Here is a 22349-nt window from a genome sequence, read left to right as displayed (position 1 = left end):
GGTCTCTACCTGACAGGAAACTCTTGAGGTATAAGAACAGTCCTAGTATAATGGGAACTTCGACATTTGTTACTGATAACGGTGTAAGTTATGATCGTGTGTGGCGAGTCTTTGTTAAATTTTAAAACCACAAATGCAGTATTAATTTGTGTATGCGCTGTACAAACTTCAAGTAAATTAAATCTGTATCCCCCGTAATTATTTTTGGAGTATTGAAAGAAATTTCAGTTTTGTATCTCGAATGTTGCACCTTGAAATATGTTTAAGTTATAACGTGATGTATACTCCTCTCCTTGTTCAGATTCTTAAAACCAGTTTCTGAATTAATGTAGAATACATACTGTAATTATATTTCATTAAATTTCACATGATAATTATTATTAGTTATTTTTATTAGATTACTGTATAGCAATTTATTTGTTAATCTATAAATTTCAGGCCGAAGAAGCCGCCGTCTACGCTTCTGACTCGAGTCTTGAAGGACGATGACCCCTGTATGATCAGCACAGTCACAGAGTCCATCCTTCCACTGATCCCTGATCGAACGGGATCAGGTACCTTAGGTGGCCAAGCCGCTCGAAATACTCAAGGCCAGCAGGTGAGCGAAAGTTTCACTAATTAAGAAATTAGATTTTTCTTATTTTCCTTTTAAAAAAAGATGCAAATAAATGTTTTGTGATATGATTGAAGAATATAAGGATGTGATAGTAGAAGGAAACAAGTGAGAGATCAAGGAAGACGTAGCATTTGTTCAACGAAATCGGACTTTTATACATGAATATGAAGAGATTAGCGGGTAAGCGAAGTTCACGTAAACTTGTCAAGTCGGAAATGACGTGTCAATAGTAAAATAATTGATTGTAATACGAAACAATATGTTGTATAAGGGTACAACGAGGCATCTTTAAATGATTTTGGTATGTTTATTATAAATATAGACGCTATGTTAGCATGTTCATTCTGATTTTATTAGACAAAAATATACAGTATTTTACATGTTAATATGAAGCCAAAAATGAACAAAACACGACTAGTTCCTTTACAAAACTGCTACCAATTGACATACATAAATGCTGTTTGACGCTTAGTTAACAGAAATTTTGAGAATATTATGTAACATAATACAATACTAGATGAGACAATGTAATATAAGGTATGTACAACTAATTTACTCATTTATGTTCAGTGGCGAAGCGTACTATGAGATTCGGAGGCCGGGCCTATCCTGTTTTCTATATATATTAAATCTTTGGTTTCTTATAAAATAAAGTGAATACTTCAACATTTAAGTTTTTTTCGGTAACAAAATAGTAGGTTGGAAACACTCCCGAGTCCCTTTCGTCTGAGCCTCACCACCTCGCTAGACAAGTTTACGTGCTATGCCGCTCAAGGAGCGAAGCTATTTTCGCTTGTGATTGCACGTATTGTTGGGAAGGTGCGAAGGCTCGCCTCTGGGAGTTTGGTTTTAGCGTTGAAAGCATCTTTTAATGCTAATATGTTCTAAAATGATTACCTTAACACAGAGTAAGAAGTTTCTGTGTGGAATTATGTATTTCTGTTAGTGATAACTTGTTTAATTTAGGTATGTACTCTCAGAAGTTATTCAGAATAGCTGTTTTTTTCCTGGTCCATAATAGCACAGAATATGTCTGATACATTAAACATATGTATACAATTACAAACGCTACAGTACAAGATAAAATAATTATATTTGTGTGTAATTTTAGTTGAGTTTTCCATTTCATAGAATCAATGGAGTATTTACGATTTTTGCTTCGTGGAGCTTTGCTTGTTTCGGAAGGGGCTTAGCTAACTTTATTCCTGGAAATGTGGAAATTCTGTAATATGTATAAAACAATAAAAAGTTGCGATAAAATTTCGGTAGTGCTTAAGTCCGGAAGCCACTCTCTTAAATATGCCACTGTATAGAATACAATATTAAATATCTTGCGTTGATTCAAATGAAGTTCCTTCTGAGCATTAACATTTCTAGTGAAGTCATTATGACGTGATGCATTAATTAAATGCAGTATTGTACTTACTTTAAAGAGGGAGATGCAAGTAACAAACGCTTATCCAAGAAATTTGACAGCTAACTGTAAGAATGTGCTTTCTTTTCCACTCTCTCCATTTTCAAATATACAGGAAATGAAAACTGTAACTGAGGGGGAAATTCCCCTCATCCCCCCTGTAAATCCCAACAGAAGAAAATATGAATTGCACTTCAAAATATTTGTAGTGGAGCTAAATGGGAATATTCCATTAATATATATTGCGTGTTTTCTCATGTAAATATTTGTTGAATAATAATAATAATAATAATAATAATAATAATAATAATAATAATAATAATAATAATAATAATAATAATAATAATAATAATAATAGACTACTTTCCATCTACTTTTGCTTATATATTCATTCTTTCCTGTTAAATTAAATAATAACAACAAAACTACTATGTACCTAGATATATATGCACTTAAATTCAGCTGTAAGCAGTGTTAGAAATACAGCTAAGAAAGTTCTTTAAAATAAATAGATTTGGTATTTTTTTTTTTTTTTTTTGTTTGTTTAACTCAGTAAGGAAAATAGAATTCTGAGTGTAATTTTAGACATTTTTATGATACATTAAATGTTATTTGTGTTATTAGTGTGTCGGGCCTACCCTACTTTTGGGATTACGCTTCGCCACTGATTATGTTTCCTCTTGCCATGAATGTTGCGCATCAGAGATTTACTCCTATGTTCTCGAACCACACACTCCCTTTTAATTGACCAGCAATAGTCTGCTATTATCACTTCATTCCGTTTTCGTTGATAACGTAATTCCATCTCCTTGATGTCCTCAAAGAAGCGTTCTCCGTGTTCACCACTAAAATCATTGAGATGCGAACATGAAAAAATTTCAGATGACTATGGAGAAAACTAAGCTTTAATCTGCATCGTAACTCTTAAAAACTGCCAAATTATTTTGTCAAAATCCTTTCTACAATAAATTGGGATATTTTCTACTTTTCAAGAAATTTTCAACCACATTTTTCTAAATACTTAAAAGGCCACTTAATGTTTTTCTGTCAGAGTTTCAAAGTATGCATCTCCTATAGTGTTCTTTTCTGAACACCTACGAAGATGACTTCTTTCGGTTTAACTGAAAATGTGGAACATACGTATTTAAAGTAGATTCTGTCTTTATTCAGCGTCTTAACAACTTGTTTCATGAGACCAAGTGTAATATACTCCTAGGAATAGAAGAAGAATCCTTCACGATTTTCTGTATGGAATTCTTTTCATTACTATTCAAAGCAGGCCAGTGAGACGTTCTCATTTAATTCTATAATCTTAATGGACACTGCTGTCCCAGACCAAGATTTTGAAACTTCAAGGTCAAAGCCATTCCATCAAAAAAGAAGACTAGTGTTTAAAGAATATATTTATGCAAGCGACTTATCTCCAACTAAAGTAATTAGGTTGACATAACATGAATAATTCTAGTGTTTATATTGCAAATCCCTACCAAGAGAAGCATTTCACACAGTATAAGCAATCCAATACTTATATGTATTTCACAAGGTATCCTAAGATGCAGCCAATTTAAATAGCGTCCAAAGCTGCCAGTGTTTCCTCCAAACCTGTTTCTTTGGGGGGCACTGCCCCCCGGAGCTCTGAGAGGGCCCCCCGTAGGAGACCAAAATAATACGTCTACAATATAATAATAAATAGAATAGTGCCAGCAGTGCCCCCCGGAATACTAAGTGTGCCCTCCCGGAACATTTTTTTCTGAAAGAACAGCTGAAAGCTGCGCCTTTGGCACCATAAATTTCTGTAATTCTCTTCTGTCTTTATTCTCCCAGTCTCTTACATTTTCTTTGTCCTACGAAACAAACTCCTTCGTGTACGCGTACCTAGTGAAACCGAGAAGTAGCCAATAGAACAAATAAATTCAATACCGTACTATCAACTCTACTATGGAATTACTATTTTGAATAGATGCAGAGTGACTAAAAGATCTGGAACAGAGTTGAGCACTGATAAAGAACACAATATATAATGTAATATATAATGTACATATTTCACCATCCTTAACCGTTCCACCAGTAGTGGTTCATGATCTTTAAAGCAATGATTACAATATCATGGATGTAGGCCCAGTGCCTATGCTTCCTTCTTCCAAACGTCACTTCAATATTAAAAAAAAAAAAAAAAAAAAAAAGGACAGGAAAATGTTTTATTGTTTATTTTCGCATTAATTAATTCACGTTTAAATCCGCTATTATTGCAATGATATTCTGTTACTATTTATTTTTAAATATAATGTACAATTACTGCTTATCTTAACTTTAAAAGATATTTCTCTGCAAATCAATGTTGTTAAACACTTGCAAATACTGTAAGCCATAAATTGTATTTTAATAATAACGTATATATTTAATTTACGGATTTAAAAGCGCTGTCATATTCTCCAGACACATCTGTGTTAAAATAATACAATAAAGCCTTGTACTTAAAGTTTCATAGCAGGATTACAATGATATTCGGAACATTTAACAAGACACACACTCTATTCTCGTGAGAATAACTTGAATCTAATTGTATGCATTATCACCACCTGATACTTTCTTGCGAAGTCTGTTTGCGTTTAGTGAATCTTTCTTTCCCACTCTTCCGTCGCCTGCCCACAAGAGATAAAGAGGGTTGAAACAAATACTTGTAAATGGAGAAATTCGTAACTACTTTCGAAGTAGACTGGTAGTTCTCAAGTGACTAGAACCACTTGTTGAGAATACGAGAACACAGGAACGATGCGGTAATAAACGTGGTTTCCCATGTTAAGATTTGAAAAAGAAGTTAAGTCAAGCACTTCTGAATAGAGAAATTTGTAACTATTGAGGAAGTAGACTGTTGGTAGTTCTCAAGTGAGTGTAATCACTTGTAGACAATACGAGAAGATAGGAACGATGCAAGTATAAGTGTGCTTTTCCGTGTTAGGAAATAAGAGCTGCCTGCTGAATGCTTAATGTGTCCTATAAACCTCTCCCTGCTTCAATTTTTTACACAAATTCTTGAGAGATACATCATTTATTGTTTTACACTGAAGAACAGAATTTTCTGTGTTCAAACACTATCCTAAGACTTCAAAAATGACTTTGAGGTTTTAACTCTTTGCGGCACGGAGAAATGTTTTATTCATACCCCCATGTTGCACTCACGAGGGACGTCCTAGAGGGTATGGTGGCGGGAAAGAGAGGGAGGGGACGAAAGAGACTACATTTGATGGATGATATTAAAACAGAAAGATCATACGCGAAGACGAAAAGGTTAGCGGAGGACCGTGGAGCATGGAAGCTTCTCAGCTGCGGCAAGTGACCTGCCAATAAAGGCAGAATACCTATGATGATGATGACCATGTTGCACTCGAAAAATAATTCTTTAGTAAATATAAACCGCATGTATTTTTGAATATATTAGTCCCTATAAATTACAGCAATAATATATTTATCATAGTTTATAATTATTGGCGCCAAAATGGGCTGATGCATTTATTGCATCACTGTGCAACACCATTAATGCCTTTCCATAAATATGATGCACTTTATCTAAAACTAAATTATGCATTATGTATTATGAAATTATGTATTATGTAATATTATGTATTATGAAATAAATAGAACGCATATGACGTCACGCCGTTCCCCGTGGGCTATCTTTGTTCATTATAATTTCTCTTTGGCAGTGGAAGGACGCCAAAGTTAATTTTAAGAAGTGCGAGGACGGCATTTCTCTGCGATCCCCCTCATTTTACCGCTGTACGTATGATTGAAATACATGTAAAAATATTTTCTCTGAAAACTTAATAATTTTGTTAGAAACGAAATTTTCTGAGGTAGGACTGCGCCCTCGGAACTCTCCAAGGATGACATTATTAGTGTTATTGTATTCTATCATTTTCTTAATACCATCAATTAATATATTATACGTAACTTGCGCCGTATAAGAAACACACGTTCAAATAACCAATATCGTTTTTTTTTTATCGGCTTCTTGCACAGTGATGCAACTTTTGCATCACAACAAATAACATTAAAAAATCACGAATTTAACTCGGGTGACCTCTACATCACCTGCACTATATCCCAAGAATCTAAAATACAAGAACTCGTAGACAAAATACATAAATTAGCATGATATGATTACCAATAACATTATCAATTTATCACCGCATTCACTGCGTGCAAACAGAACCACAAAACGCGAGAATACGACAATTGACTGAAAATAACATGACGGGCCACTTAGTAGCAAACATCGTAACTACATCGATTAAGTGATTCAAAATCTGCAACACTGTGCAAGTATCAGCTGACCGTTCACTAAAGTGATGCAATAAGTGCATCACTATGCAACATCGTTTAATAAATCGGTGATGCAAAAAATGCATCATTATGCAGCAAAGAGTTTTAAAAATATTGAACAACGATGTAATCCAATCCAGCAGCTGCTATTGCGTTCTTTTATTTTCTCAACATATATGGACCCAGAACAGTCTTTGCAGTAGCTACACTTTGCCTCACATGAAGCAGATCCCAGTTGTTTAAACCACATACTTAAGAGCCTGCCTTACTTAAAAAAAAATAATAATAATACAAAATTTACCATTTTTCTTTTGCTTGTTTTTTTCATAAGTGAAAGGAGATAATGAAATGCAACTTACCACAATCATAGATAATGTTATTCTACAACAAAAAATATGAAGCTAAAGAATTTTCAGCATTGCCATCTATAGAAATTACAGTGTTGCCAGAATAACAACGCCCCTAAAATCTAAGTTAAGGCAGCGACTAGAGGAACGATCTCAACTGCATTTTATTGCGTATCATGTTGTTTTGGTTTCCTGTAAACTCCTTTTTAAATAATACTTGTAGTTAGTTTGCAATAAACAAAATAGTTTTAACATACAGTTCTTAAAACTAAATAAAAATGTTATTTAGAAAGTAGTTCACAGGAAACCAAAACAACATGATACGTAACCAAATGCAGTTGAGATCGTTCCTCTAGTTGCTGCCTTAACTTAGATTTTAGGGGCGTTGTTATTCTGGCAACACTGTAATTTCTATGGATGGCAATGCTGAAAGTTCTTGAGGTTAATATTGTAAAATTATATAACGAGTCGCTATATAACGAGTGCTTATTTCAATGGCAACTAAAACGAATTTTAGTTCCCCTTCTTCGTGTGGATAAGGTCCTAAACCGTCAAATATCCATCGTTCTCCTATAAAGCCTGGCGGGTGGTGAAGGAGTTCTCCTTGTGGCTTTTTCGAGAGTTTCTTTAGGAGTTGACTCTCTGCAGTTCTTGATTATAAATGCTAAGTATGATTTCATGTTTGGCATGTAGTACTTATTGAGGGCGGTCTTATGTCTTCGAAAACCCAAAATGAGGCGCTGACGGGTCTTTGTGAATAGATTCAAACCAAGGTCCTGCCAAACTTTTCGGAATACACAAAAGATAAATTAATCCAAGTTCTGGATGTTTTCGTGTACGATACAGTAGGTTGTCTTTTAAGCAAAAATACTTAGCTGCTCTCATGATAGAACTTTTTGTCGGTTCTCTCCCTTCCGAAACTGCTATTATGTCAGCGTATGCGTCATCCTTGCGCTGTTCTTCCCGTAAGTTCTTCATAGATCCTGGTTGTTGTATTTGAAAAACGGGTTCTTCTAGAGAATTTGATCTGTATGCATGCATACTCTCGGTTGCCTGACGTGGGTCTGTGGGTTCTGGAGTATTATTGCTGTTTTGTTCTAAGCGGCTGATGATATCGGCCGGGTGCTTCTTTCCTTCAATACGACAGATATCAAAATTATAGTCAGCTAAGAAAAGTCTATAGCGTGTGTATTTTCCTACCCTGCCCGGGTACGTACGCAGAGAAGTTAAACATTCTGCGTCTGTAAACAATTTAAATTTACGATTAAGTACAAAATATCTGAATTTACGCAGAGCATAAATAATAGCGTATAGTGTGTGTTTTTTTTTTTTTTTTTTTTTTTTTTTGCCTGACTGAACTTTTGATTTCAGTCTTTGTAAGGCGACGGCTGCAGTACGAAACAATTCTTTCTTCGTTAGTTTTGGGGTTATAACAGGCTAATAAGCCTCCCAACTGATGGAAGCTCGCATCTGTGTACAGCCTTATCTCTAGCTTTTCGTCGAAATGATAGAGAGATGGAACATTCAAAATGTCTTTTTCAGCTTCTGAAATAATTCATCGTGTTTTTCGGTCTATTTAAATTTAGCATTTTTAGTAAGGAGCTGTTGAAACAGTTCTACCTTGGCCGTGAAGTCCTTAATATGACTCCGAAGATAAGAGCAAAGGCCTATAGGGCTCTTGAGTATTCGTTTAGTGGTCGGGTTCTTATGATTCTTGATCTTATTTGCTATTTTCGGTGAGATGCTTATCTTTTCTACGGACACAAGGAATCCTAATACTGGGAGTTCTCTATATAGCAAGTGCGTCTTCTTTGGATTGGCTCTAAAGGCATGCTTCCGTGATTTTTGAAATAATAGCTCCAAATCTGAAAGTTGTTGTTCCCACGTATATGAACCGATCACGATGTCATCTGCAAAATTGGTCATGCGTTTTGGTAAAGCGTCTAATAGCATTTAATTACGATAGTCAAAGATTGGGAGCTTGAGGAGTGGCCCATTACGCACCTAAGAAATTTATAGCTTTTGCATGTATGGTTCACCTCAAAAGTCATGTATTTAGTGATTTTTGGATGCAATAAGATTTGGAAGTACAGTTGTGAAATGTCCAGGGTTTAAATTATGGTTTTCCCTTTTAAAACCTGCAAAACGTCTTCTGTAAACTGGAATCGTATGCTTAAATATTTGGTGTAACTATTACATGCCTGGAGATTCAACACAAGTCTGAATTCTGAACTGTTTGGCTTTTTGATCGCAATTAGAGGGAAGAGTAATTACTTGTCTGTGTCTCAGTTATGATTTTGGCATCTAACAGCTGTTGTATCTGCTTATCAATTTGATCTCTTATTCCTAATGGAATAGGTGGGGAACGGTGATGGAATGACGCACTTTTATCTATGCATATTTTGTGCTCGTGTCCTCTAAAATAACCTATATCATCTGGTCTATATGAAAAACATCACTGTATTTGTATAATAAATTGCTTACAGCTATTCGCTGGTATTCCTGTAAATCAGGATTTACGGTGTATATTAAAAAGGTCAATATTAAGTTTTAGCGGTCTGTCTTAATCTTTCCTCTATCTCTTCTTGTGTTCTAAATTGATGCTTTTTCTTCTCGTCGTTTTCTATTTTGAAAGAAAATTCTTCCGCGTCCTCCTCTGTAGACGCCACTGGTGTGCCTTTATTTAAAGTTATTATGCGTGCTGTAGGACTTGAGATTAATAACGTAAGGTCGTTACTTGGTATTTTCATCGTCATTGCCTCCAATCCATATCGTTCTAACAATGACTGTAGTAGAGCAATGATGTAAACTGCTGCGTCATGATTTTTCTTCGGAATTGAAACAGGGAAGTAGAAATGTGACTTCGCTGGGAAGTAATTTTACTAGTTGTGATTAGGGATGGCCACATTTTCCGGAAAAACGGAAAACGGAAAATATATTTTCCGGAAACCGGAAAATTTTCCGGAAAAACGGAAAATATATTTTCCGGAAACCGGAAAATTGAAAACGGAAAATTTTCCGGAAAAACGGAAGGCGGAAAATTTTTTCGGAAAATCGGAAACGGAAACGGAAAATTTTCCGGAAAAACGGAAACGCGAAATTTTCCGGAAACGGAAGACGGAAAATTTTCAGCCGGAAAATTTCCCGGAAAAACGGAAACGGAAATTTTCCGGAAAACGGAAGACGGAAAATTTTCCGGAAAATGAAAATGTTCACTTGGAATAGTGACATTGGTCGTCTTACATTAAGAAATATAACGAAAAATGCTACGCGAAAACAACCTGTAAATGAGGCAATGCTCTTCACCATCTAGTGGTAAAGAAACGCAACTCAAACTTCATAGTGGATAGGAGAGAAAAGGTCGAGTAAATCAGCGACGAAACATTCCTTCCTCCTACATCTATTTGTACACTTGCTTAATCATGTACTTTTTTTTTTGTTTGCGTGAGGGCTTGCAGATCATTCGTTTGCACCGGGAAATTCCCATCATGCGTGTGTTTCGGGGAATCCCCGATTATGCGTGTACCTGAGGGCAGAACTCGCCAGTAGAGCTGGCAGTGCGTCATTAATAGAACTGGTATGTTTATATTCCAACCATTTCTTCATTGCTTATCGTGATCACGGTGATCTGTCAAGGTCACAGATCCTGGGGGGCCGGAGGCAGCCCCCTCAAAGTTCATGTGGACCCCGTATTTATTTATAAATATACAATATTTTGCACAATTTGAATTCAGTTTGTCTTATAACCCTCATATATACCTTCTGCATCTAAATGGATCCCCAAAGTTACAGAGAAATCGGCGCCCTAGATTGATTCTATAGAATCCACACGCAGTAGTATTGGCGGGAGTACACTACGTATTCCAACTGAGCTCAGGCGTTAGAACATCGGATTAACATTCAGAAGGCCGATGTTCGATTCGAGCACCCTATCGTCCCGATTTTTTTTTTTTTTTTTTTTTTTGTAAGTTCATTACTCAGTTACATCCGACCTGTGCCATAGACTTTTTAACCCTAAGATAAATTCAATTCTACTAATGTAATTCAATTTTACACTTTACCCTAGTGTAGCATCTTGCAACAATAAGCGTCACGAATTCCAAATACCGGTACTATTGACTATAAATACCATAGTATGTAGCACTACTTGAAACTAGCGCCAGCTATTCATATAATGATCTATTCCACATAATTCTCTTCGTAACTTTTTCCGCTAATTTCTCTTAAACTGAAGGACGATTCCACCTAGTCATCGATACATCAATTCAGTTCTCAATGCTGACTTATTATCTATGTTTCTGTATGCATTTGCAAGTTTTACTTATTATTAGAGCAACCCAAAAGCATAAAAAGCATAATAGCTATTTACACATACGGTTGGTACCTTGAACATGGTTGTGGCTGTCTAAGGGTCCAGAAGAAACTAATTTTAAAAGCATAATTTTAGAAAATAAAGCATAAAGCATAAGTTAAAAGATATAGCACAGTTCTTTAAAAAATCTCTTTAACTTCAAGTTTAACATACTGTATTAATATTTTTAAGAAACAATATTTACAATGCAAAATCATTGAGAACATAACAATGCAACAATGAAAAGCTTATTTTTATTTCTGTAAACTTTTTGGTCTAATCTTTTGACGTGGAGAAAAGAATAAAGGACAAAAAGAAGAAAACTTCCACCAACAATGAATAGTACACAAGAACTCCACACTATATTGTTATGTATATCTCTAAGGCGCACACAAGTGATTAAAAAAACTGACTCGAGTAAAGCCTCTCTTTACAGTGCATTAGGTAGAAAGTTCATTAAATATGAAAGAAACTGGTTGCATAAAATATTAATAAATAGATCAATATATTTAGAATATTTAATGTATAGTAAATATTATACGTTAAACACGATTAATGTAAAACAATGATTGAAATTAATAATAAAGCATAATAAAGCATAATTTGGAAAAAAATAAAGCATAATGTGGGTTGCTCTACTTATTATTCTACATTCATGTTTTGTTACTAAATTGTGAACTCCTAATGCAATCAAAGTGTTTTTATTATTATTATTATTATTATTATTATTATTATTATTATTATTATTATTATTTCATAAACGTAGATGATAATCTAGGTGCTGCTACCTCTATATCTCAGATTATCGCTTCACCTGGCGCACGCTCAAATGCATCTAAAGTAACAGAAAGATCCCAGAAAAAATGTTTTACAAATAAGGAAACATAGTAGTACGTAAGAAACAGAAAAGAATTCTGTCTTATCTCAGAGACCCTAAACCTTGTTCTTCCGCAAGAGCAGAGGTGCTTCATAGTAAAATAAATAATATGGTACCAAAGGATCTTCTTCCTTTGCCTTTCGTTGAAGCAATTCGGTTTCTTGAATTTATGAATGAAGTAGAACCAAGTAATAGCAAGCATATGTTGTTTTGCTCAGACCCTACAACTCTCTATAAATAAGGGACTTGCAATAGAGAAAATCGAGAGTACGTTGGTAACGTCAGAACTGGAAAAACAGTAAAGGTTATTAGGATTGGAAGTACATTTCCTTATACAGCAAGTTAAAATTCGGTGGAACAGCATACATGAAATGCTTGAGAGATTGATAGAACAAAGAAGAGCTCTTAACAATGAATTATCAGATAGAAATATAACAAAGACGTCAGATTGCAAGAAGTTTAACCCTTTAAGGATGTCCAAAATTTTAGACTTTCAGTCAAACAGCTACTGCTTCCTTACTATTTATCGTAGGATCATGGTTCATACCTCGTTTTAATCACGATAGGGCATACTTACCAACGGTACCACGTGTCGGTATCATAAACCTTAACCGGAAAATCGAAAAAAAAAAACGGAATTTTTCTGAAAAAATCACCCCTTCGTAACACTTGCGCCCCTCGGGCCCGTCCCCGGTTTCACGTAGGGATCTAAAAAAAATAGATAAATATCCAAAGATAGGTCTACACACAATCCTTATGCAAGTTTTAATCTGATATCTTGGAAACTAAAGGCGTGAAAAAGTTTTGAAATTTGCCTTAAGAAAAAAAGTCACGTCCCTTCGCACCACTTGGCGCCGCCAAGTTGACCATCCGGTTCCAAAACGCATCTGCGGTGTTATTTGGTCCATCCTTGACTTGAAAAATAAAAAAAAAAAATCCCGGCTTAAATACCTGTTATAGAACCTAAATAAGCGGTCAAAGACGATAGTACGCCATGGTATATATATAAATATACCAGAACTCTTTAAAAGGTTAAACTTCCTACAGACTAGGGATGACCACATTTTCAGAGAAAACGGAAAACGGAATATAATTCTTCCGGAAACTGGAAAATTAGAAAGGAAAGACGGAAAATTTTCCGAAAAAACGGAAACGGAAAATTTTGCGAAAAATCGGAAGACGAAAAATTTTCCGGAAAAACGGAAACGGAAAATTTTCCGGAAAATCGGAAGACGGAAAATTTTCCGGAAAATCGGAAACAGAAAAATTTCCGGAAAATCGGAAGACAGAAAATTTTCCGGAAAAACGGAAACGGAAAATGTGATTTCCGGAAAATCGGAAGGCGGAAAATTTTCCGGAAAATCAGAAGACGGAAAATTTTCCGGAAAATCGGAAAACGGAAAATGTGATTTCCGGAAAATCGGAAGACGGAAAATTTTCCGGAGAAACGGAAAACGGAAAATGTGATTTCCGGAAACCGGAAAACTCTTTTTCCGGAAATGGCCATCCCTAGTTGTGATTACGTTTGCATTTCTCTGCAAGTGCAAAGAATGAGTAGTTTATTGTGACATTTCTTACATTTCTTTTTTTCCTTAGGAAAAGTAGGCTTCCTAGATTTTCTATATAACGATATGTAATTATTCTCCAGGTCTATTTGAGAAAAAAGTCTAGTGAGAATGTCGTTCCCAAAAATCGGACTGAAGTCCGCATCTATAATGTGAAAATAATGTGAAAAAGATGTGGTGCCAATTTTAAATCTAATTAGAGCTATTTCCTTCAAAGTCAGAACTTTGATACGAGTTTGAAATGGTATTAATTTACAATTAGGAGGTACGTCTCGTCTAGACCATAAACTAAGACTGGATCCAGTGTCTATTATTACTGGCAGACTGCTTGGATTTACACTAATATTAACCTATTCGCGGATATGGCATCAAATGATTCCACATATTTATCGGGAAAATAGTCCGAATTTTTATTCACGAAGAAGAGTGCGAACTGAAGGTAAGTGAAAATAATATTCTGAAGCACTTGTTTTTACTTACCTTCAGTTCGCACTCTTCTTCGCGAAAAAAAAAAAATCGGATTATTATCCCGATAAATATATGGCATCATTTGATGACATATCCGTGAAGAGGTTAAGCAATAATTTATTATTTTCTGTCCCCAGCTTAACATGTTCTCGGTGACCGTTGTAGGTTGTCTGGGTGAAAAAAATGCCGTCCGTCTCCTTAAAAGTTTCCGCTGTTGCCTGCTCTTCTTGAATGTGATTATTTTTCAATTGTGGTGGTTTCTGTGTGGCCCGCGCCGACTTTTGTGGAATGGCCCGCAAGGCTTGACTTTGGTCTGCGAGCTTATCTGTGCGTTTCCCTGGTTGGATTTTTTGGATTATTCCAACACGTAGATGCACTGTGGTTCTTCTTATAACATATTGCACACACAGATACTTTTTACAAAATTTTTATTTTTCTTACCAGCGCTATTCCCTTTGTTGGTATTCTGACGATGTCTTCCACTGATCCGATTACTTCTGGAATTAGTTTTCATGGCGTTCTGTGCCACCATTAGTGATTATTCGACCATTTGATTGGCTAATTTAGTGAGATCCGTCTGTGGGAGTTTTGAGGGCTTGCTTTGACTTTGGTGGGGGTGCAGATTTGAAACTTCAGGTGGAGTGGAAGTTGACTGCGGAGGGGAAATATACTGCGATGGAGGTGCAGAAGGTAACGATTGCGAATGACAAGGAGAAGGTTGGGTGTGATGCACAGTAGAAGTTGGTTGTTGTACATAGGTTGACAAATATGAATTATGATTCGTTTGGTTATGAAAGTCGTACAAAGGAAATGTTGAGAGGCGGTTAGGTTGGTCGATTAAAGAATGAATTGCTTGTGACAATTCCACATAATTCCTCTTCTGCATGAGGTCGTGAGCCTTTACAAATTCATGAAGTCGATCCTGCAGCGCTGGACTGTTTGAAAGGATTCCAACGCTATCTTGTAAATTTCTTTGTAACCCCAATGAAAGAAAATGGATCTTTTGTTCCTCTGAAGCCTCTGGCATTAGCTGTCTAATGGCCCTTAATTTCCTTAAGAAATATGAATCGACCGACTCATTTTCATTTTGCTATATTTGGAAAATTTCTAATTCCGCCTTATACGCTGGTAAATTTGGACGAGAGAAAGAACCTTGGTTTTAAGTTGATCGTAATTTAGGGTGTCAAATTGATTCTGATTTTGTAATTGTAGAACAAAAGCGAGAGCTACATCCTGTAAACACATCGGAAGAATTTATTTCTTCTTTTCGGGGGTCCATGCCTGGAGCAAAGCCAATTGATCGAAGAGCATGAAAAATCGATCCGGGTCGTCTGTACTGTGACCAGAATATCTAGTTAGATGAGGAATATTAACAGGTATACGGGAGCCTGATTCTGCCATATTATTATCACGTTCTTTATACGTATTTTTTCCCAGATCTAGTTGTCGGTATAAATACCTGCCAGCCTAAACGAATCAATTTACCGCTAAGAGTAATGAGAGTGTATATAACAATACAGATATTATCTTTATATGATCTTGCTCTTAGTAACACACTAATACACTGTACTTTTAAAAGTTTTTAAGTCCGTTTTCGTTAATAAAAAGAGCGTCCCGTAGGAAAGTCCTTTTAATGTCTGTAAATAGACGCCGACGCATCTACCATGTAAAATTCTTTCAGTCTATAAAAGTAGAGCAATTACTGTACACGGGAATTTGGACTTTCCCATCACCTTTTATTATAAAATTGTCTTCTTAAATACAAAAGCTATACATTAAGCAGTTCCACTAATAATTTGAGTAAGATAAAGAAAGAAACCCAATGATCAAGCGTCTTAGGGCTTTTGCAGGTGAGGTACCTCTCGGTGACCAAACGTCGTGAGAGGGGTTAAACTTAGGTGTCTCTCTCGGTGACCGAGCGTCTTGAGAGAGGATAGAAACCCAATGACCGTGCGTCTTAGGGCTTAAGGATAAGTACCTACCAGTGACCAAGCGTCGTGATAGGGGTTTAGGTGGTTTGATCAACCTGGATAGATTGATGCTCAATGATAAGTGCCGCTCTCTTTTATCCTGGAGTGTCGGCTGCCATCGATGGTCTCCGTCTTGCCGACTGCTGGCGAATGTCGGCGACTCCTCTTCGGGTCCGTTGTCTGCGATGTTTTTGTTTACTATTGGCACGTGTAGTACACATGGTTATCGCATGTTATGGGGACATGCGGAACCTTGCAATATTTTTGTTGTAGAATAATATTATCTATGATTGTGGTAAGTTGCATTCCATTATCTCCTTTCACTTACGAATAAACAAGCAAAATAAAAATGGTAAATTTTGTATTATTTTTTTAGTAAGGCAGGCTCTTAAACATTCGAACTTTCTCACATGGTAAAGTAAAAAGAAGCGGGCACGACGCCTGCGAAATGAAATTTTTCAGTTCAACATCCCAAGATTGTACCCTTTAGGCTAAGGGAGACGGATGATTGAGACAAATAAATGATTATTTAAGAATTGATGTAATTAAAATGTGGGAGGAAAACGGGAGTACCCCGACAAAACACACGATGTTCTCCACTACAAATTCACTTAGCCGGGAACGAACCAGAAACCTCAGTAGGGTGGGGACACTTGGGCGTGTTTTTTTCCTACTGCGCATGCGCAAACCCTGGACGCTGATTGGCTGGCGCAGGTCACGTGACCCCGCCACGCCCCTTGATGCTGATTGGTCGGTGCAGGCCACGCCCCCAGCCACGCCCCTTGACGCTGATTGGTCGGTGCAGGCCACGCCCCCAGCCACGCCCCTTGACGCTGATTGGCTGGCCACGCCCCTTGACGCTGATTGGTCGGTTCCGGCCACGTCCCTTGACGCTGATTGGCCGGCCACGCCCCTTGACGCTGATTGGTCGGTGCAGGCCACGCCCCGGTCACGCTCTTTTACGACCTCCTATCTACTGCGCTGACTGGCTGGCAGCGGACCCCGCCCCGTTCACTCCGATTGGCTGGCGCGGGACCCCCGCCGATTGGCTGGCGTCGGACCTCGCCCCCTTCACACCGATTGGTCACGCTCTTTTACGACCTCCTATCTACTGCGCTGACTGGCTGGCAGCGGACCCCCGCTCCGTTCACGCCGATTGGCTGGCGTCGGACCTCGCCCCCTTAACATCGATTGGCGGACCACGCGCACGGTCCGCGCTGATTGGCCGGCGTCGGATCACCGTCCACGCACTCGTTCCCCTTTATGAGCACTTTACGAACACATAGCAGATCGATAACACATTCTCCATCCACCTATTTAACATAGCACATATTACACAGAGACTCGTTCCCTTTTATGAGCACTTTTAACATAGCAGAAATTACACAGAGACTACGAACACATAACATAGCACATATTACACAGAGACTCGTTCCCTTTTATGAGCACTCTTTTTAAACATGGCAGAGAATAATGGGGGTGTATTTGCCCTCCATTTTGAGACCAATTTTTGACCTACTGCGCATATGCGCAGAAACATAAAATAAGACATAACACCCCCGTTCTCTTTTACGAGCACTTTATAGCAACATAATAGAGCAGACCGCAGACTGTTCCAGTTCAGGAGCAGATTACGGCTATGCGCAGAAACATAAAATAAGACATAACACCCCCGTTTTCTTTTACGAGAATAAAAAAATAACAACACACACACACACACACACACACACACACTTGATTGCTTATGCGCAGTAAAATTAAATTTCCAATTAATTACACATAGGCACGCATGCGCAGAAAAATTACACTAGACTACAGACTGTTCCGGTTCAATAGAGCAGACTACGTACAACGAGCAGGTCATAAAAGACTATGACCTATTTTTCATCCCCTAAATAACATAATATACACACACTTGGTTGCGTATGCCAAATTCGATTTAGTACAAATAACACGCATGCGCAGAAACATTTACATTTCCGATTCAACCATGCTGGTAAAGAATACCACACTTATTTCTACCAGGGTCTTATAGTTTATGTGGGATACGCCCTTTCTATGACAATTTTAACCGATTTGAATGAAACTCGGTATATGAGGGTTTTCGAACATGTTGATTACGAATATCATACTTATTTTTACCTGGGTCTTATGGTTCATGTGGGATACGCCCTTTCTATGATAATTTTAACCGATTTGGATGAAACTCGGTATATGAGGGTTTTCGAACATGTTGATTACGAATATCATACTTATTTTTACTTGGGTCTTATAGTTTATGTGGGATACGCCCTTTGTATGACGACATGCTGATTACCAATACCACACCTACTTTTACCTGGACGTCGTTTGCATGACACTTAAAACCTAATAACTCAAAAACGGATCCACATATTGAGGTCGTGTTTCCACACTTAGTAACGGGTCACCAGCAACCACGAGTTCCAAAATAATGACCATCGAGGTCAAAGGTCAACATACTTAAAACCTAATAACACGAAAACGGAGTCACATATTGAGATGGTGTTTCCACGTTTAGTAATTGGTCATCAGGTACTACAAGTTCCAAAATAATGACCATCGAGGTCAAAGGTCAACATACTTAAAACCTAATAACTCAAAAACGGAGCCACATATTGAGATGGTGTTTCCAAATCTAGTAATCGGTCATCAGGTACTACAAGTTCCAAAATAATGACCATCGAGGACAAAGGTCAACATACTTAAAACCTAATCACTCGAAAACGGATCCACATATTGAGATCGTGTTTCCACGTTTAGTAATTGGTCATCAACTACTACAAGTTCCAAAATAATGACCGTCGAGGTCAAAGGTCAACATACTTAAAACCTAATCACTCGAAAACGGACCCCCATATTGAGATGGTGTTTCCAAATCTAGTAATTGGTCATCAGATACTACAAGTTCCAAAATAATGACCATCGAGGACAAAGGTCAACATACTTAAAACCTAATCACTCGAAAACGGATCCACATATTGAGATCGTGTTTCCACGTTTAGTAATTGGTCATCAACTACTACAAGTTCCAAAATAATGACCGTCGAGGTCAAAGGTCAACATACTTAAAACCTTATCACTCGAAAACGGACCCCCATATTGAGATGGTGTTTCCACATTTAGTAATTGGTCATCAACTACTACATGTTCCAAAATACTGACCATCGAGGTCAAAGGTCAACATACTTAAAACCTAATAACACGAAAACGGGGCCACATATTGAGGTGCTGTTTCCACACTTAGTAATCGGCCACCAACTACTACAAGTTCCAAAATACTGATCATCGAGGTCAAAGGTCAACATACTTAAAACCTAATATCTCGAAAACGGCACCACATACTCAGGGGCTGTTTCCACATTGAGTAATAGGCCATCAGGTACCACAAGTTCCAAAATAATGACCATCGATGTCAAAGGTCAACATACTTAAAACCTAATCACTCGAAAACGGACCCCCATATTGAGATGGTGTTTCCACATTTAGTAATTGGTCATCAACTACTACATGTTCCAAAATACTGATCATCGAGGTCAAAGGTCAACATACTTAAAACCTAATAATACGAAAACGGGGCCACATATTGAGGTGCTGTTTCCACATTTAGTAATCGGCCACCAACTACTACAAGTTCCAAAATACTGATCATCGAGGTCAAAGGTCAACATACTTAAAACCTAATCACTCGAAAACGGCCCCACATATCGAGATGGTGTTGCCACATTTAGTGCTATTATCGGTTTTAACTCATCATGTACTACAAGTTCCAAAATAATGACCATCGATGTTCTAGCAAAGGTCAACATACTTAAAACATAACACGAACGGGGGAATATTGAGATGGTGTTTCCAAATCTAGTAATTGGTCATCAGATACTGCAAGTTCCAAAATAATGACCATCGAGGTCAAAGGTCAACATACTTAAAACCTAATAACACGAAAACGGACCCACATATTGAGATGGTGTTTCCAAATCTAGTAATCGGTCATCAGGTACTACAAGTTCATTTTAACTAATCCTGCTGCGAGTAGATCGATTAGTACATAGTAAGAAAATAAAACAATATGGCATTATTGCTACTTTCATTTTCGAATACATACGAATTAGGCCACTATGGCAAAAAATTCTACTCTCTCCTTATGCTTTAGAAACCCGCTAGTAGGGCGTCGATTCAGTAATCCATATTGGAGTATACCTTTTATACAACAAACAAGCTTCTTAGCCCCACTCCAGAAATTAGAAAACAAATTCTTTCGTCTACTGTCTTCGGCACGCATTTTAGACCAAGGGCAGCAAGATTCGATTCTCTCGATCTTCTGCTTTACTTGGAAATTATCCTCATCTTAGAATTTATCAGGTTACATCTAGTAAAAGAAAACGAACAAATAATTTTGAGAGAGTTCCATATGAGTAAATACAGTATTAGTAGAAACGATAGTCTTTAATTAAGTAGAGATAAGGAGAGAGTGAAAAAAAATGGAAAATTAAATTTTAAATCATTATTATTATTATTTTAGAGTGTTGTACCATTGTATCAATTTAAGTATTTTGTACTATTTAGTACCACCGAGAAGGTGTAGAATATTTAGTTTTGTTGGCTTCTTTATTTTGTATTAACGACTAAAACCTTTAACACATACTTGGTTGTGTGCATTACAATGGCCGAAGTTTTTCATTTCCCTGTGGTACAACGTAATGGTCGCCCCGCTTATTCTAGGTCTACAGTTAGATATTTTCGATTGGATAATGGTATAAAGCCATGTTTTGTTGAGCACAATGCCCACTATAACGATGTGGTAGACAATTATTTGATGGATAGATATTTGTTTAATAGTCGCTATAACAAATGGTATATGGTAGAATTTGTTAAGCATTTATCGCAGGTAGATATTAAGATAGACTTTTTGTCGTTGGTTACTCGTTTAACCTCACACAGTTCTCTTTTCCAATCAGCTACCTTTTTTGCCATGAAAACTAAGGGTAATAGTTATATTGTGATAGCTTTCTTTCGCTATGGGGGAACGCAGGACACTTTGGATGAGTTATTAAAGTTTTGGAATCATGTGTGCGAGTTCAGGCCAAGTATCCAGATTGCAGATTTACTTGGTTGCTTTACACGATGTGGTAAAACTGGCCTTTTTGCGGTATCTCCTGATACCTATCTGTTGGACCTCGCGGTATTTGGAAACTTGGTGAAAAAGAATAACAAATGGTTTTTCTCACAATAAAGCTATACATACAGAATAATCCATTATGGTAAAAAATACTACTTTCTCCTTATACCTAGTTGGAGTAGACTTCGATACATTGTGTAAGAATTTCCAAATAATAGCGGTATTGCACTGTACTTATAATAGTCTGTAATAGTGCAGTTTATTGTAGTCTACCAGCAATAATGATCTCTAAGAGAGTTATTAGGTAAAGATAACAATTACACCGCCATTCTGCGAACAAATTTATAAGACCATATTCTGCTACTCAAACAAACGAAGGAATAAGCTCAGAACTTCTATACGTTTTGTGCTATTCAAATAAACCTATTCACTTTTATACCACCTTTTAGTTTTGTACCAACCACAAAAAAAGGGAAGAAGGACCATTATAACAAGCTCACTATTTTTATACCATTTTGTATTATTCTATTTCATTTTTGTAACAATCAGAAGAAAAGTGAAGATGATACATTTTATATATGTTTGGGTCATCCAGAGAACAATGTTTGTAATATTACAATACTACAGATTGATCCATTTAACAGTTCAAGTTCTTCTATTTTTACACAATCAAATGCATATGCTACAGTGGGCTCAGTGTTCATTTACAGAATTAAATAATTGTTTATCTTTTTCTAAAAACATTTCTACTATTTTGTTGATATAATAATCACACTCTGTAATGTATTCATATACCAGATTAAATTTTTTCTCCAAAGTATAAGTGTTCTTAATATTGCAACCTTTAAAATGCTTCTTTAAATAGAGTTTATAGATTTTCTCTCTCATTTCACGTTTAATTAAGATTGTCCACACCTTTTGCAATAATTCGTAATCATACTGCAGCAAACAGTTGTGATCTTTTTCATTCTCATTATGTTTAGAACATGCCTCACATAATAATACCGAATTTGGTGTATACTCATTAAATAATTGTATAACACATGTATGACTAATACTTTCACTAGTACACTCGCACTCATTAGCTTCCACTCCAAAACAGGTAATATTTGAAACACTGTCATCATCACTTTCCGGGAGTATTTCATCATTATATCTATTATAGCGTCTAAAATAATACACTTCTTCTATTTCTTGTGTTGGATATATGATTCTCACTTTATCACGTAATTCATCTGGCAAATCAGGGTCAGACGGCTGGATTAACAGTATTGGTTTCTC

The 22349-nt window shown here is 36.8% G+C and overlaps 1 protein-coding gene across 1 annotated transcript in view; it reads left to right on the top strand.

The window, feature by feature from the left end:
• LOC145671996 (uncharacterized) overlaps positions 1-22349 on the top strand; it is a 197049-nt gene that overhangs the window by 135023 nt on the left and 39677 nt on the right. The window contains exon 4 of the mRNA XM_081741178.1: positions 439-598. Coding sequence (XP_081597304.1) covers positions 439-598 — 160 coding nt within the window. The remainder of the gene's footprint in view (positions 1-438; positions 599-22349) is intronic.

The sequence above is a fragment of the Thermobia domestica genome, chromosome 15 (assembly GCF_964235325.1).
Source record: "Thermobia domestica chromosome 15, izTheDome1.hap1.1, whole genome shotgun sequence".
Classification (NCBI taxonomy): Eukaryota; Metazoa; Arthropoda; class Insecta; order Zygentoma; family Lepismatidae; genus Thermobia; species Thermobia domestica.
Note: the sequence above shows the minus strand (reverse complement) of the source record. Positions and strands in the feature narration are given on the sequence as shown.